Consider the following 18233-nt stretch of genomic DNA (forward strand, 5'->3'; position numbering starts at 1 on the left):
GTCACCATCTCTGGATATAACTAAAAGGCCTGTAATTGAAGTGCTTAGGGATATGATTTAGCAATGGACAGGCATAGGTTCACTTGATGGTCTCAAAGATATTTTCAAATCTAGGCATTCCATAATTCTGTGATTTCTGTTCACTTTATAAATGTTAAAAAACACCCCAAATCAAACCACAAATAGGACCATTTTGAAACAAAACTTCACAAAGTCAAAATACACTTCTAGACTCCGTATCCACTGAGCTCAAGTCTGGTACACAGAAGAAACAAATTCTCTGTATTTCTAGTCGTATGTAAAAGCACCTTAAACCTATTTATTTTCTAAGGGAATAATGTCTACAATAACAGACATCCATTCATGCAATTATCACAGCACCAACTATCCAGTCAACCCCATTCCTGGGGAACACCAAATGGCCAACAAAACCCACAAGGACACTTACAAAAAGCAGGAGGCATTTGTTCTCACGGATGGCACCGCAGCAGCCAAGAAAACCCAGCAGAAAGAGCATCGCTCCCATAGCCAGCATGATGTACGCTCCCGTGAAGAGCAGAGGATTGGCAGCCACTATCTCTCGAAAACCTGTGGGATCCACAATGACCCAGATCCCAACTCCCAGCAGGCATGCTCCTCCCAGCTGTCATGGCACAATGAGAAGAGAGAGAGGGAGACAGGTAACATAAAACAACTGCTGCAGGAAAACTGAATTCATTGCTATCTCTTTATCAAAGGTGTTCACTTTGAGAACACCTTTTCTTCATGGCATATATTGTCCATAGAGCAGGTGACTGATGACATGCTACTTTTAAGTGCCTCCTGCTTACTAAATGAAAATTTACAGCAAAAGGACGTTTCTTCCTTGACATGTCACTCTACAATTTACTCCTTCCCCAGTCCTGAAAGACCGAGTCTCAAGCTGCTGGCACACCTGCAGGGGACAGTCAAGTGAAAGGGCACAGGGGAACCCTTCCCACCACAGAGGCCAGAGTGTCTGGGAGCTCCCATCCTTCCTGTGCAACAGGGTCACTAAGAATGACCCTGTATGTGGTAGGAAAATCACTACGTTTCCTAGTGAAAACCTCAGTGGGGCACCCAGGACCAAAATCCAATTTCTTCTGCCATTCCAAGATAGACCATGTACACCGTTAGCATTCTCTCTGGTCTCCCTTGCTAAAGACAAGAATAACTCAGATAACAGTGACCACTGTGCTGGCTTGTTGAATGTCTGAGCATCTTTGGACACCACAAAATCCCTCAGTGATTGCTGGTGCAAAGCTGAGTGGGTATTTTGTACCATGGCAACTTTATCAAATTTTAGACTATCCTACTGGGGAGCAGCAGGCTGCTGGAAACGGGAGGTTGCAGAAGAGAAAGGGGATCGTAAGTACTTACAAAAATAAAGAAATTGAAAAGAAACATCAGGTACTTCATGCAGCTCAGACAGTCTCCCTCCATGGTCTTCAGGCTCCTTGATCCAATTCCTGCAAAATACCAGCACTTCTTTAGCACACCCATTTTTTATTGGAGTGACACAATCCTATCTCCATTTGTATGTTCACCCAGGTCCTATTATACAGAAGGGCTCATTTCTTACCTGAACAAAGCAATACAGGCTAGGCTAGTAAGAGATGATGATCACTGCTAAGTCCTTTTACATTCTTCTAGGTCTAAAGGAGAATGCAGGTGGGAAGAGGATGGTTGCAGGAGAGGAAAGCTCTAGCTTTGCTTGCAGTGTGAGATGCTGGGGAAAAAAAATATTCCTCTGCACACAAAGGTTTTTTTTCCCAGTCCCTAAAGACTGTCAAGTCTAAGAAGCACTGGAAGTACCTGCCTACCTTATGCTGAAAAAAGGTTATATCAAACTATCAAGCTAGATGAAGATGTGCCCCTTTGAAAGACTCACAAGCAAGCATTTGGGACAGGTAGCTCCATACAAGCTTCCTCTATAGAATGAATGCCACACAAATACAGACAACATTTTCACGGAAACATTTGGAAGAGCTGGGCTGGGAATGACTCCACTGTGAACATGGAGGGCCTGAGGAGGCTGTCCTCACACAGCTGCTCAGCCTGGGGCACAGCATCTGCTTGTCATGCAGTGTGAAATGCTTCTGAAGTGTTCTACACCCTACCCTGCACAGGTCCTCTGCAGGAATAGCCCATGGACCAATGTTGGTAAGCTTTAAAGACCAGAAAAAAATGCTAAGTAACCTTAAACAGTTTTGAAACTCCATGTCTGAATTAGACAACAAACTGCTTAGGAAAGTAATTTCTATTGGAAGAGAAGCTATAAATCCTGACCAGGTGGGGCTACTCTGGAAGAAATTTTTGGCTTCCTGTTAATGAAGTGACTGTCTCTCCCAATATGCAATTACATCACCCAGTACCCTAGAGGGATAGACAAATAAATACATAAAATAGTAAAACTTTCACTGAAACAGAAGATAATGCAGTCATGGCACTGTGCACAGATGGATGCATACATATGCAAACACAGAGACACAAGTTTGCTTAGTTCCCTAGACAAGCCTATCCAAAGCCCACATGCTCCTTAACCCACCTCTTCCACTTTCTCTACTGCGAATGCCATTCCCTAAAGAGACCTGCATCCAACGATACGCTACATTAGCAAGTACATTCAATTGACTTGAAAGAAAAAACAGATATTATCCAAGGTTTTCACCAGGCCAGAAATAAAACTCTTTCTTTCACTCCTTCATTGTTTTTGATAATCCACAAAGCTTGTGAGACCTGTATAGCCTTGCAGGGTGCTTTCCTCTGTGACCATGGGAACTGCAGTGCTTGAGCAAAAGAGCTGAGAAAAACCATGGCAGGCAGCACTCTCAGCAAGGGGCTGCCTGAGGTAAGAGCCAGATTTTTATCATACAGTGTGTGTTTGCTGAACTTCTTTGACTTAGTTTAAAAATCAAATTAGTTCCATCCTAGTCACAAAATAGAGACACAAATGATGTGATGCGGAAGTTCACATAGACATGCAGATGCTTTCTCTTTGCATCTTAACTTGCCTGGGTCCGGAGAGCAGCGTGCCTCTTGTGGCTGGGTACTACCAAGGGAACCCTCTTTGCGAGAGGAATCTCAAGCAGGTGCACAATGCACAAAGTCAGTCTTACAGTCCACCTTGCCTCTGGGGAACCATACACCTGAATCCAAACCTGAGAACAAGGGCAATATTTTTCTTCACAACGTTTACTGTCTTATGCCTCTGAAGCACAACTGTCCTTCCCAGAGAGACTCAAAGCCAAGACCATGACTGCAGGAGATGGAGTGAAGCACAGAGCTTTGATGTGTCCCTGGAGGAGATGCCTACAGCTTCCTGATGGCTTTTAAAGCCATGTCTGCAAACCTTACAGAGAAAGGAGATTTTGAAGTCCTGTAGGGCAAGGACCTAGGGAGGGAATTCTTCAGCTCCATGGAAAAAATGAACCTTCAGCCATGACGCCAAGCTAACCCATGAGCTTAGAAACTGTAATAGAGAGGGATATGAAAATACAGAAAATTCTATAGCATACAGGAATTTAAAGGGTGTCAGAATTAGTGGCACCCAGATGTTCCCATCACCACACAGAAAAGTTGTGCCTCAATAAAAGAAAGAATGGCTAAATCTTGGTATATTAGCCAAAGTCAGAAAGTTATCTGAGAAAATTCTAAGTCTTGCTGCCCTAAGCATCCACCCACATAATACATTTTCTTAAGTAGCCTTAGGGGAAAAAAAAGCAAACTAGTTAAGCTGTATTGTGCCACTTCACATCATTCACACTTCAAGCAGTGGTTCCTGAGTCTAACACTATCTTGTAGAGTTGATATATCACATCCCCATTTTACTTTACTTTCTATGTCTGAATGTCCCTCCTCTGCAAGACAAGCAGGCTCCCCTGAACCACTCTGATTTATACAAACTGAGTACAAGCCTCCTGTTCTTTTCAAAGACAAACCTAAGCTATGATTCCTTGCATTGCTCCTTCCCATGCACCCACTCAGTACGTTAGTGTTTTCTAGGTAGGACCAGGGAAGGGAGACTTAAATCCATTGAGCAATCAGGTCTCGAAAATGTCATTGCTGGGGCTAGGCAGTCAGAGTAAACCAGAAGAAGCAGAAGAAACACATGCTTACTCAGCTTTGACAAGTGAGGACTCCCTCAGTTGCTTCCGCTAGAAATTGTCCCTGTCAGTGCTGCTGGGCTCAGATTTCTAATTTCTACACCCATCACGCTTCACACAGCAGAGTAACAGCTAAGCACAACCCCACTAATTGTACTGTGCTTCAAGCCATGAACACACCCAGCTGGACTTAAAAATCCCAAAGTCCTTCAACTCAGGATGTACAAATGGAAGTCAGTGGCAACAGTGTGAAGTCTGGGCTTGCAAAACCAAGAACAGAGCACGTCAGAGCTCCCATGATCATAAGAGCTCAATGCAAGCTTCCAAAAAAATGCCAGCCTGCTGATCTGACAAACAAGAGCTCTGAGCAACTGTTTTAGTGATGGAATGTAGAGAGCACATACAAGTATAATACACCCTTTCCGTTCTCTGCAGGAGACCCAGGTTCTCCAACAGCACATGCAAGATGACCATATGGATCCTGTGATTGCACTGATTAAACACTGCAAATCAATCAAAAGCTTGATCTGACCTCTTACATAGCACTTAAAACTGTTTCATGTCAGAACTCAAGCGCTCCAGTGTATGTGAAACCATCTAGTTCATATATGCAGTAGTACTCAAGACTTTGAAGAGTGTTCATACTTTGAAGAGCATACACCTAACACTATTTACAAACAATGCAAGCAAAAATGCAAATACTGTTACTTGCAAATAATGTAATTATGAAATCATTTATGTCAACTGCTGCCTTACTAATTAGCTAAAGGTACTTTAATTCCCTGATGACAGGCTGCATGAAGAAAATAACTAACATGAAAAGACAATCCTGACCCACAGGGTTTCTTTTTCCTTCCACTTCTCTTTTTAAGCCATACACAGAAAAGGCAATTTTTTTTAAGTTACTCCTACTACACAATGATGCAAGTGTGATAAAAACTGAATGCATATATCTCAATCTACCTTTTAAAAATACCCTCTCTCCCCTCCTCCAGTGCCTAAATTTGTGATAGATTAAATACTCCTCTGCAGGAGACATTTAACGCTAAGCAAACATTAACAGTTAGAACTGCAGAAGACAGCAGCTGAGAGATGCCTTCTCTGGTGTGTCCCATCTCAGACCTGTGAGACATATGAGATGCTTTTGGTTTTGTCTGAAATGTAGCTATAAATGTTCAGCTTTATCTTAGGCAGATTATTCTACATTTCCCCTTCTAATATGAATTTTATCTTGCAAAACGATGGGAAGGCTAAAAATTCTCAGCAGTGTAGCCAGGAAATGTACTCCAGCCGCTGTAATCAGTTAAGAATAAAGTCTAACTTTGCAAGACACTGCATTTTTCTGTTCTCCAGTTCCCATTTATTTCCTTCCTTCTGACATTTGCTCTTGCATGCCTTGTAGCTACCTTGAACTTCACATATCTAAAGGCAGCTGCTCAACCACACCCCCAAAAACTGCATCCAAGTTTCTCTTTGCTAGGTCTGACATTTCGCTCTACCTCCACATCCCTTTCACACTGGACTGGAGCCTGCAGTTTCACTGATTGCTCCATTACTTTTGTTATGGAATCCCTGAAATACTTAGGTTGGACAGGACCTTCGGATGTTATTGAGTACAAACATCCCCCTCTTGCAGCCTGAGCCAACTCCTAAGTTTGATCCAATTTCAAAGTTAGTTGCTCAGTGTCACATTATTTAAGTTTTAAGTATCTCCAAGGACTGATATTCCCCAGGCCCAGGCACCTCTTCCAAGTCAGCATTTAGATTTCTAGAGTCTGTTCCAGCTGAGATGTCACTAGAAGCATCTCTGAAGCTCTAAGGTGCACCAATGGCGAAGCACTGCCACAAGCTGGCATCACTCCCTTGTGTCCTCTCCCCAGGAACATGGCAGCCCACCCTTTGGCTTTCAAATACAGGGACTTGGCTCAGCACGCTTGCCTCCCTTCACAGAGCACCCATCTCCCATCTATACTGTGGAAGCAGCACCCAACTCTTTTAAACTAAAATGGTGGGGTCTGCTAAAAGAACACATCTAACAGGTGATGCCTTCCAGAAAACCCTATCAAGAGTATTATTTCCAGTCAGTCTGCTCCTCCAGATAGAAGAGGGATAGGAGCAGTTTAAGTAGGAGACCAAAGGGGGAAAACTTGCTGCGGTACACCTCACAGGTAACATGATGGGAAATGAACTGTCTATTTCTTAACCAGTTCCTATACACCAGAGCTGCACCTATCCAGCCTTCACAGAGGCAGAGAAAGAATTTGGCACATAGAAAGAAAGAACTTGTAAACAAGACTCACCTTCACAAATCTTAGAACTTGAAGCACAGAGTCTTTTCTAGTCTTTAATTGTCTTTGTGTCCCATATATCTTTTTCTAGCCAAGCTTGTCCTGAAAGAAAAATACGCAATTATTGCAGAATTCAGTAAAATGCAATCACGTTAAATACACAATTTATTAAAACACATCATCCTGATGAGTATGCTCAGTCTAATTGTCAACTTAATTTAGTCTACATTAGCACTAATGAAGAGCTTTTAATACCCAGTGAGGGATCCAATCCCTCAGAATCTCTTTAACAATCTTTAGGGCATTTTAAATGCCTCAGACCACATGTAAATCTATAGTCCCATTACACAGGCACCTCATACCACAATAGGACTAGATTAATACCAGCTGCACCTTCAATGTTTTATAAGGGGTTTAGACAAACTTTAATCTACTGTGACTTTACAGACCATTTACCAGAAAAATGGAAAAGGCAGAGGAAGGGAGATGGAATGCATCTTTTGGAAGCCCAGTCCTGCCATTAGGAGCAACAGCCTGAGACATTGGGCACAAACCCTCATTCTTCCAGACGGTCTTCACGGCAAGATAAGCAAATTATTTCTCCTCTCTCTACCTCATTTTCACCGTCTGGGAATCACTGAGACAGTGAAGCCACTGCATTGTCTGCCCAAAAGCATTAGATAAACCAGTACAGGCAGAGGGACCTAGGTCAAGCTAACAGAGGGACTGCAGCTCGAGCTAACAGTTACAATTTTCTCAATAAATTCGAACTTCTGCCTGCACAGTACTAATGACATACTTTGACTAGGCAAAGGTCATGTAAGACTACAGACTAACATGCAAAGTATGCTTGACTGTTGGTTTCTCAGGTCACTCTCTCTAGGTTGTTTTTTCCCTGTGTCCATCACACTCCAACTTCACACTGCAGGGCCTGTGGGAAAAGGGAAGCCTTTAACTATTCAAGCAGTGAATATACCATAAAGGGTCCAATATTCACACAGGGTTGCTTGGCATGATATTTCACTCCCTCTATGTTTGCAAATCATTTTTGAAACACTTGCAAATTCACTAAAGCCACTGCTTCCCTGTGAGGGATCAGATAAGCCACCTGGGTCTATCCCTGCTTTCTCACTGCTGGTGTTTTATCATGATTTCTGGAGAGGGTGCATTTAACATCTGTTTCCCACAAACATTTGTGAATGTGCCTCTGAAAATTGCCTCCCATTAAGACTTCTGTGAGTAAAAGCCTATTATTTGCTGTTGGCAGGAAACAAATAAAGAGTTTCAAGGTGGCTGAAACTATTACAATATAAAACATAATGCATATTCATAGCCTTTTTGTTTTGCCTTAATCCTTCACATTTAATATCCTCCCTCTGTCACTGTGGACATCTATGAATGATGAGCAGGGATGGCTTCCCTTTTGAAATCTGGAGGGTATAAACATCTACAGCCAATCAACACATCTCCACTGCAAAGTACTGAAAGCATCTCGTGAGCAGTGGCTGAATTGCCCCACTTTATAATGCTGTGTATGAAGACTGCCCCAGATAAGTACAGCTTTACCATCCATGTGGAAGTTCAGAGGGTGACCAGCTGAGGGATAGTTTTAGCAGGTGCAGGGACCTCCAGAGAGGGGCCCAAAGAGTTTACAGCTGGGACAAGAGCCAGTGTCACTGCCCCACAGTAAAGAGCCCCTTTTTGACAGTCAGAGCCCAGTATGCACCTGTACCTTTTTATCTTTTTCTTTTGTGCATGTGGATACTTCACCCTGTGAATTCTCAGTTGCACGTGCAATTGAGAGACAATTTCTTCAGTTGTCCTGTCCTGTGAAGCCACAATCCTGTTGCCAGGAGAAGATGACTCTAACTTTAAAGCAAAAGTGACACTGTGCTATATAAACCTGTCATTAGGAAAGTAACCAGAATGATAGGATTCCTGCTCCCACTGCACGTGTGTACAATTACATCCCTACAAGCCCTCAAAGTTCTACACGAGAGAAGAATTTTATTTTTTTATTCCTCTTAAATCACATTATTTTAAAGAAATCGCAGCACCACAGAGAGGAAAAGGCTTAAATGCTTCAGTAGGTGTCAGCAGGTGCTGTGTCAGAAGGGATGAAAGAGCACGTATGGTGCCAAACAATAGCAATACTCCATCTTACTCTACGGCCTTAAAGGGGATGAAGTCCCTGCCAAATAGACTCTCTTTGGTTAATAGCTATGATTTTGTCATTAGGGAGAATTGCAGAAAGTGCAAAAACACCATGCCTAATTGAGACTCAAGCAAGCTGATGACTTTAATTACAGTCGCTGGGGAAACACAGTGGAAGCTGGAGTAAGGGCTGAGGCCAAAGCTCCTTCCTTGGGGCTGTGCGCATGCAAGCCATGCTGCCTCAGCTGGCTGAGCAGCTGCGTTTGGCACATTGTCCTGACTCCTCGCTCATCTCACAACCACTGCATCAAGTCCTACTGAGCATTGGCTTCTCTTCACATTCACTGCTTTGAGAGCAGCTCTTTGTAAGGAGCAGGCTTTGATGAAGGAAAAACAGCTGAACTCATGACTCCTGCTGGTTTCAGGCAGCAAGAAAGACAGCCGGAGAGTCAGAGCATAGAGGGAGGGGGCAAAAAGAGGCTGATATAGCCAACAGGTAACAAGTAAAACAAGAAACGAATGGAGGGCACAAGGTGGAGAAGCAAAGCTTGTTTAGGGGAGAAATCTAGTCTCCTGCACGTTAACTGGTGCAGGAAGGCCACCAGATGAGTTGCTTATAGATGTCCCGCTTCACAAGTGCCTCTAGCTTCTGCCAGTCCCCTTCATTCACCACACCTGCAGGATCTAGAGAATCCGAAACACATGCCAGCCAATATGCTCAGCCAAAAGAGAAACTGAAGACAGAAGTCTGCAACAGGTCAGTGTTTTTATGATGAAGAGTGAGACGAAACATCTCTGTGGAAGCAGGACCAGATTAACATCATTCCATAGCAACGACTTCAGAAAAAATGAATACATTTGCTGCTCCTGAACTGGAACTTGGTATAAGCTGTCAGTCCCATGCATTATCCTTTAACTATCGCTCCTACATAAATAACTAACTACACTGGAATTACATAGTGCTTGCATAGCAGAGTCATTGCTGTGACACAACTACATTACTACACGTAAATCCAATTAGATTTCAAAGTGCACTATGTAACTATAATCGCCCCCTGTGGAGCAGTGATGGGAGGACCTGCACAAGGCCATGCAACTAGACACTAAATTACAGTCAATCTACCTCCTCTATAGTTGCATTAAAATGCTAATATCACTGTAATATGGGTCCATTTACCAATGATGACTGCCTTGCCTTGCAATGCTGGAGCAAATGAAGTTGTTGCACTGCCTAAGAGCATTTAATTCCTCAGTATAGTTGAGTGAACAAAGCCCTTAGGGGCATCTTATACCTTAAAATAATAATCTGGTTGGTTTTTATAACACTAAAATCATATGAGGCTTGGGATGTTGTTTAAATGAACCTGAGCTACTGTTAAAACTACCCTGTTTCCTGCACAAGCAGAGTGTTCAGGACAACTAGGCCATATCCCATTCTGGCTCTTGTCTGTCTGCTTTTACGGAAGACACACTTCTGCCACAAAAAGGCTGTGTATTAGAGCACATCAGTCACACACAGGAGGAAAAATGCATGAACAAGGAACTCCTGGACAAACTTAAACTCAACCCCCCTCCCAAAAAAACCGCCTACAGAGGGTGAAAGCAAGGGCAGGTAGCCTGGGAGGAATACAGAGAAATTGTCTGAGTAACCAGGGACAAGGTTAGAGAAGCTAAAGCCATGATAGAATTAAATCCGGCCATGTTCGTCAAGAACAAGAAAAGCTTCTATAAGCATGTCAGTGATAAAAGGAAGACTAGGGAGAACATGGGCCCTTCTCCAGAAGAAAACAGGATATCAGATTACTCAGGGTATAGAAAAGTCTGAGGTACTCAATGACTTTTTTTGCCTCAGCCTTCACCCCCAAGTGTCTCAAGCCACATTGCCCAAGGCACAACAGGCAAAACCAGGGACTGGGAGATCAAAGAACCACACGCTGTAGAAAAGGATCAGGTGCAAGACCATCTGAGGAACCTGAAGGTGCACAAATCCATGGGAGCTGATGAGATGAATCCATGGGTCCTGAGAGAACTGGCAGACGAAGTTGCTGCCACTATCCATCTTATTCGAGAAGTTATGACAGTCCAGTGAAGTTCCCACTGACCAGAAAAGGGGGAAAAATAACCCCATTATAAAAAAAGGAAAAAGAGAAGATCCATGGAACGACAGGCCAGTCAGTCTCACCTCTGTGTCAGGCAACAGAATGGAGAAGATCCTGCTGGAAACCCTGCTGAAGCACATGGAAAATAAAGAGGTGATTGTGACAGCCAACATGGCTTTACTCAGGGTAGATTTTGCCTGACAAATGTTGTGGCTGCCTACAATGGGGCTACAGCATTGGTGAATAAGGGAAGAGTGACATCTACCAGGACTTGTGCAAAGCATTTGACGCTGTCCTGTATGACATCCTTGTCTCTAAATTAGATAGACCACTTGGTAGACAAGGAGGTGGTTAGGAGTGCACTCAAATAGTTGTGGCTTATTGTCCAAGTAGAGACTGGTAATGAATGTCAGTCCTCAGGTTGGTCTTAGGACTGATTTTGTTTAATATTTTTGTTGCAGACATGGACAATGGACTTGAGGGCACTCTCAGCAAGTTTGCAAATGACACCAGGCTGTGTGGCATGGTCAACATACTGGAAGGAAGGGATGTCATCCAGAGGGACCTTGATGGGCTTTAGCAGTGGGCCTGTGCTAACCTCATGAAGTTCAACAAGGCCAAGTGCAAGGTCAGGGCAATCCCAAGCACAAATACAGGCTAAGAAGAGAATGGACTGAGAGTAGCCCTAAAGTGAAGGACTTGGGAGTGCTGGTGGACGAAAAACTCAATATGAGCCACCAATGTGTGCTTGTAGCCCAGAAAGCCAACTACATCCTGGGCTGCATCAAACGTGGTGTAACCAGCAGGTCGAGGAAGGTGATTCTCCTCGTCTACCCTGTGTTCTTACTGTGAGGGTGGTGAGGCACCGGCACAGGTTGCCATGGAAAGTTGTGGATGCCCCCTCCCTGGAGGTGTTCATGCCAAGTTGGATGAGGCTTTAAGCAACCTGATCCAGTGGAAGGTGTCCCTGCCAGGGCAGGGGCGGTTGGAGCTGGGTGATCTTTAAGGTCCTTTCCAACCCAAATCATTCTGTGATTCTATGACTAAGCACCTTAAAACGTCTTTATATAAATAACACTTGCTTTTCAAGAAAACCAATCACAGAACACTTACTACTACAGTAACTTTGCACAACACTTGCATAGAACACAAAGTCATATAGAGGTAAAATCTCCCACACATACATAGACATTCAAAATGTAAACTCAGAAGCCCCAGAGCAGAACCTATTCTCCCAAATATTGTAATGTTTGAAAAAATGCTAGGGTATGTGTTTGCAAGCATCAGGCCACAAATCACTCCATTTCAACTAGTTCAAAACGTGCATACAGCAGTTTGAAACATGAACTGCTCACTTTGGCCCCTTCCCAAGTAAAGTTCAATAGGAAATCATGTCTGCCTCTTTCAGAGAGCTTTTCACACACAGACATTAGCCATCTCAGAAAAAAAGATACTGTATACAGAACAAACAAACCTGACAGCCTGCAGCTCTTTTAAGTTCTTCATTAAAGAAAAAACAACTCTTCAGATAGCCCACAGATGTTTTTCTCCTTGTATTAACCACAGAAGAATGGAATCATACGGTACTGATTGTCTGCCTTTCTAAACAGATGACCCAAAGATTACAAATATTACAGAAATTAATTCTATTTAGCAGATAAGAAAACCAAGGCTAAAAGAGAAATGGAAGCACTAGAACTTCTGACTCAGAGTACAGCCCTCTGGTCAGCAGAAAATACCAAGACCAGTCCCAAACCCATGAAAAAGTTGATTACTACTGGCTGATGAGTTACACTCTTTGACAGGCATCTTCTATCCCTTAATGAAGCCTATTTAGCATACCAAAAAGGGAGGCAGTTAACTTTGCCCTCCTGTGTCTGAAAATACTTGCCTTCAGGATGGAATAGATGTCACCATCTTAAGTAGATCATGGACCTGCCTCACAAGCCAGCTGACATTATCCACTGTCATGTCAGATACTGTTGAGTCACAGCACTACACATGCTTATGGCATTTAACATGAAGCATAAACGCCTTCCACTTTTTTTCCTTAGCCTGACACATCTCACCTTTATAACCACTGGCTCCTCTATGCTCTTTTCCATCCTCTTTTCTTACAGTCTTGCTTTGTTTGCAGCAAAGCCTCAGCAGTTTGTGGCATTCATGATTGTTTTGAAAGAGGGAGGAATACATCTCAGAAACACTGGGCAGTTGCTGTGGCAACCTTGTCTTCCTCAGACCATGATTTCCAAAAGTTTCCTGATACTTTGCAGGCTTCAGAGAGACAATGCAGAGAAGAAAAATGATTGATTTTAAAGTAAGGAAGCAATCAAAATGGATTACTATGAGCCACAGGGTCTTGTCCTATCAAAAAGATGATGATTGCTCCTCAGCAAGAAAAAGCAGCCCCAGACAGGTAGGGCACAATTGAGGGCCCACGGGCAAGGGAATTTGAAACCCCTGCTTTTATCATCAGTTTTAATGCAGAACAGAGCTCCAGATCAGTAGGTTAACTTCTCCTGTTGTTGTTATCTGCTTTTTTATAAGCAGAAGGTAGGGAAAAAGAAACCCACCCTTTAACACCATTTATTTGTGGGACTAATGATCTTAATTGCTTTTAGGAAAGAAATCCCAAAGAGAACTATTTTACCAAAAAAAAAAAAAAGAAGATAAATAAGCTTCCTTTGTTCAAGGTAACTCTCTATTAAGCAAAACCAGAACAGTCCATTTAGTTAGCTTAAGTCAGTTTAGAAAAGCAAAGGTTAGGAAAAACATCCTGTAAGAAAAGCTGTTCTTAAATGACGGATCTCAATAATAGTAAATAAACCAGAAAATAATACAGCTGAAAATCCAAACTGGCATTATTTGTCTAATTCTGGTAATCTTTTAAATGTTGTTAACAAGAATAATAATATATCCTAAAGTGCCATGAATTCTAAACACAATAGGAAATTCTTTATCCCATAGAACTCACAATTCAGTGTGATTTATTTACCTAGGAAATAAATAAACTTTAGGTGTGATAAGTCCAGGAAAACATAAGTGCAACAGAGGTCATGAAAAACAACCTAGGGAAGAGAGGCAGATATGAAGCCTAAGTTACTCTGCTTAGAGCCAAACTGATACATATGCTGTATTATCCACTTGAAACATAAACTGAATTTCACACTACTCAGCACCTTTAACTTACTCTAAGACATAAAACTTCAGCTAATATGGTTTGAATGGTAAATATAACTGATTTCAACTAAACTTGTCCAGATCAAGGTACGAATGCCCAACCATCCAAGGTCTTTTGCTACAGATATTTCTGATTCAGAAAGTGCAAGGAGGAGAAGGAGCCAAGAGAGAACTACAGCAGCAGCTCACAACAGAGCTCCAGATGTTCTGCAGGAAAATAAATGAAAGTTAATAAATCCCATAATTTCGGCATACGTGTTTCTAAATGTTCTCTCTTCCTTCAAAATATGTATAATCTAAGCACAATCATCAGGTTCCAGGCAGACAAAAGACCCTCCACAAACAATTCACACGTAGATGACAGGAGTGGAGGGACTAAGTGAGATATGAGCCAATGCTCACAGGCTGGCTCCCAGCTGCTTTTGCTTTCCCAGTGAATAGCAGATACTGCATCAAGACACACAATGTCATGCTAGTGAATTTGCTGCTCTCTTAATACCTCATTTTTCTCTCCATCTGAACTTATTTTGAAAGCGCATAGTTCACTGTCCCCTTTCTCCTTTCTCTTTTGTCCTTACTTATGGCAAAGGAAACACAAAAGGCAGCATGGTTGGTTATTATTAATGCATATGAAAGTGTAGACATTAAAAAGGGAGTTAATCTGGAACATGCCATAGTTTTCCTTGCTGTTCACACAGGCAGCTAATGATCACTCTAATAGCTTCTCTCTCTGAAGTCATAATAAGCTTACAAATGAACCCATTTAGCACATTAAAAAGCAAGGGATGCTCCTTTGATTATAGCCTTTATGGAAATCTCCCAGTATTTGTTTTGTTGCTGCACAGCCGCAATTAGAACATGCTGCTGGGAGCCGGCTCAGCTGCTGGAGCGGTGGGGTTTAGAGACACCTCGCTGTTGCCATGGTGCTCATTCACCTCTTCCAGCATCAGTCACGGTGAGCCTGGCCACCACTGAGGCCAGATAAGTGCACTTCAGCACTTCCAGGAATTAAGAAATAAAAGGTGCTTAATTAAACTTCCTCCACTGATGCTCAGCTGTGTTTATGAAGTGAAACAGCCCTGTGCTGCAGCTCTCATGAATAAGGATAACACAGTGCCTGTGCTGTGCAGGCACCCTCCTGCAACCACCCCATCCTGCCTGGAGCACAACAAGGGGTGTCACAGGCAATGGGCATCTCTCCACTCTGCTCAGGGGGCTCTTCGGGTCCATCCACTTCTCACTGCAGGAAAACTAGGCAATAAGGGGTACATATATTGAAGAGCCTTGAGGAGGCCATAGCTTTACTTTTCCGAGGTAAGAATATGGGGAAAACTTGTTTATCTCACCACCTGTAACATTTCTTGTAGAATAACCTCATCCTTCCGTATGCAGGGAGGGGGGAGCCAAGTAACCCTACAGAAATCTCCTTACCACCCAAATCCCACTTACTTGCTGATAGACTTAAAACTTATTCAGAGAAGAAAAGATTTTTTTAAGGACATAAAACTCCAGCAAAATCAGGGATCTAGTCTTCATTAAGGTTTGAATCTGGGTCAAATATTTCAGCTAAAAGGTAAAAGAGCATATGTTTTTCCCCTTAATGAAGGGGACATCATGAACAATAGATACATTTTCCCAATATATCCTTAATCCCCAGGCACAGTGCATCTACAGCAGTCTTAAGCAGAGAGACTTGGGAGCAATTCATTTTTGCACACAAAGACAGCAGCTTATGTGCTGATGACATGGATACACAGGCTTTCAAATAGCCTCAGTGGGGTGACTTTCACCCACTTTCTTCTTAGAAAGCTAGCACTAAACAAAATGTTTCTGCTTTGTCTGAAAGACAAGACCTTTGTATGGAACAGACATTTTCTGCATCTCCAGGAGAATGGCTGGGGTTAAAGCAGGTTAAACCATGTAATACAGATGGTTTTGTGTTGATACTACTCACGGTGCCTATTAGGAAGGCCTTAATTGTAAGAAATCATTTCTCAGCGAGGACATTTAATACAGTGCTGAAGAGGCTCCCCAGGCAGGCTTTGTTTCAAGGTTTGTGAGCTTTAGGGGGAAAGGATTGCATCTCTTCTCATGAAATGGTTCAGTAGCAGCATGTTTTCAGCTCTGTTGTAACCTAAATAACATGTAACCATAACGGCAGCAGTGGAAACTTCACTACCAGCATCACTTGCAAGCAGCCTGGGAATGGCCTGGGGCACAACCTGAAGCACCATCAATCATACATGTACAGAACTTTTTCAAAATTCAAACAGCAAATTTAACCATGGAAATACTCTGGTTGTTGATGAATTTTCTTTTACTCAGTCTTCACTGAAATAATACCTCCTAAAAGCCAGAAGTTAGAAACTGATGACTTAACACTTCTTCTAATTCAAATTGTGGGGCTAAATAATTATAAATGTGAATGATGAACGCATGATCAACCATGAGGCAGCTCTTACACAGTCTTAAAACAACACAAAAAACCATTTGAGCTGGACAGCTGAATGCCTTGCTCTTCACACACAAAAGAAGCAAGAACACAGTCTGACGCATCTGGCAATTCCTACTCTTACAAAGTCTAGACAACAAACAGAACATATTGATAAAATCAGATCTCCCTCAAAAGGCAGGACTCCACAGGCTAACCTTTATGTCAGACAGGTCTGGGTTGAATTCTGACCGCAAAATCACACCGGCTTTCAGTGGCTAGAGTTCACCCCAACCCTTGCTACATCTCTTTTCTTGATCAGCATGAAATTTGAAGGCAATGTTGCCTTTCAGCTGAAAAAGAAACACCTCACATATCTTTAAAGTATTAAAAACATATCTTTAAAGTATCAAAATCAAGTTTGCTGGGCAAACAGCCAAAGAAGCCTAGGTTTAGGCTGAGATGCATAGGGAACAACAGGATGTTCAAGCCATTCCCAGTACGGAAAGAGAGTCCTTTGGGGGCATTCTTCCAGCCAGGCTGCTCTGAGTTCTGCACCAAGGACAAGAAAAGCAGTCTTGAGGGACACAGGATTTAACAGAAGCTTCTCCCATCACTGCTGACAACACGGGGAGAAGAATCTTTCTGAAGATATTGTGAAAACTTGCTGTGCAAACACATTTGACAATAAATTATATGGCAAATTTCAAAATATAATTCATGGTCACTATCCTGCGTGTCTGGTGATACATAAACCACCTTGCATCAGAACATTAATAACACTTAAGCCTAAGATTGCTTTGCATGTTCCAGTCTGAAAGCCCTTTATGAAGTTAAATGCCCTTTATAAAGCTGATATACCCTGGATATCCAGCAAGTGTCCTGGGCAGTGTCTGTGTTCCTCTATCTAGTGCTCAGACCACTTTATTGCTCCAGTTCTGGTAACATCTCTCACAGAAACTCACACTCTGGCAAGTCATTTCAAGCTGGTGTATCATCCCACCCCAGGTATTCAATATAATTAACAACACCACTTATCTGCTACCTAGGTAGTCTGAGACATCCCATAAGAGCGTCAGGCTGTCTATACTGAAAGTAGTAGAGCAAAGAAGTGCCCAGAAAGATGGTGTTCAAAATACAGTGATTTTTTTAGATCAAAATAAGCATTTTGAGTGACTGATAGCATTATTTAAGAATGTTCAGGTACAAAACCCCAGGTGGAGACTTTCATATGAACCACACAGTTCTGAACTCATGAACAGAAAAAGACAGATGGTTTCTATTCCACCTTTGCCATATTTCCCACAATGATATGGTCAAAATGGGTAAGTATCCATCTAGAGCTGATGTCTCCAAAATTGCTCTTCTGCAGTCCTCACACAGACACTCCCTGCAAGTTTCTTCCAAGTTCACACAATTATCCCTTCACTAGGAGAATCCCAAGTCAACAATCTATTGATGTGAAGAGAGAGACAGTGAACAATTTCCTCTTGAAAGCAGACACCATCCGCAACACAGCTGAGGCTCCTCATCAACCAGTGTTGTCACTGCCACACGGCTCCTAGACAACACAGAGGTTGCACTACAAGTGGTTTTGTATTGGAGGAAAAGGGCATTCTCACGAGGAGCTGAGAGCTATTGCCAAACCAACGCATTTTGAAATTTAACCTTCTGTTTGGAGCCACTGTCATCTTACTCTTGTACCACTCTCTGTTCCCAGCACCTAATCTGTGGTTAAGGAAAGGTCCAGCACAGGGTTTTCACAGAGTTGAAGAGCAAAAGCCACCAAGTGATTGCTGAAAGACCAGAAAACACACCTTGTCCTCACTTGTGGCTTGAATCTTCCTTCCCTCTAACCCTTTGTGCACAGTGAAGGGACATACAAGCTTCACAGTGACATCAAGGGGAGATGCTAATAAGGTCTAGGGGGGTGGATGTGGGATGCTTTCAGAAAATG

General features: G+C 42.6%; 1 protein-coding gene across 1 annotated transcript in view; it reads right to left on the minus strand.

Moving 5' to 3' along the window:
- Positions 1-18233, minus strand: part of TSPAN18 (tetraspanin 18) — a 65203-nt gene that overhangs the window by 19888 nt on the left and 27082 nt on the right. The window contains exons 2-4 of the mRNA XM_069857925.1: positions 6425-6514; positions 1399-1487; positions 449-643 (exon numbers count right to left, since the gene is read on the minus strand). Coding sequence (XP_069714026.1) covers positions 449-643; positions 1399-1461 — 258 coding nt within the window. The 5' untranslated portion in view covers positions 1462-1487; positions 6425-6514. The remainder of the gene's footprint in view (positions 1-448; positions 644-1398; positions 1488-6424; positions 6515-18233) is intronic.

Source organism: Phaenicophaeus curvirostris, chromosome 5 (assembly GCF_032191515.1).
Source record: "Phaenicophaeus curvirostris isolate KB17595 chromosome 5, BPBGC_Pcur_1.0, whole genome shotgun sequence".
Lineage (NCBI taxonomy): Eukaryota > Metazoa > Chordata > Aves > Cuculiformes > Cuculidae > Phaenicophaeus > Phaenicophaeus curvirostris.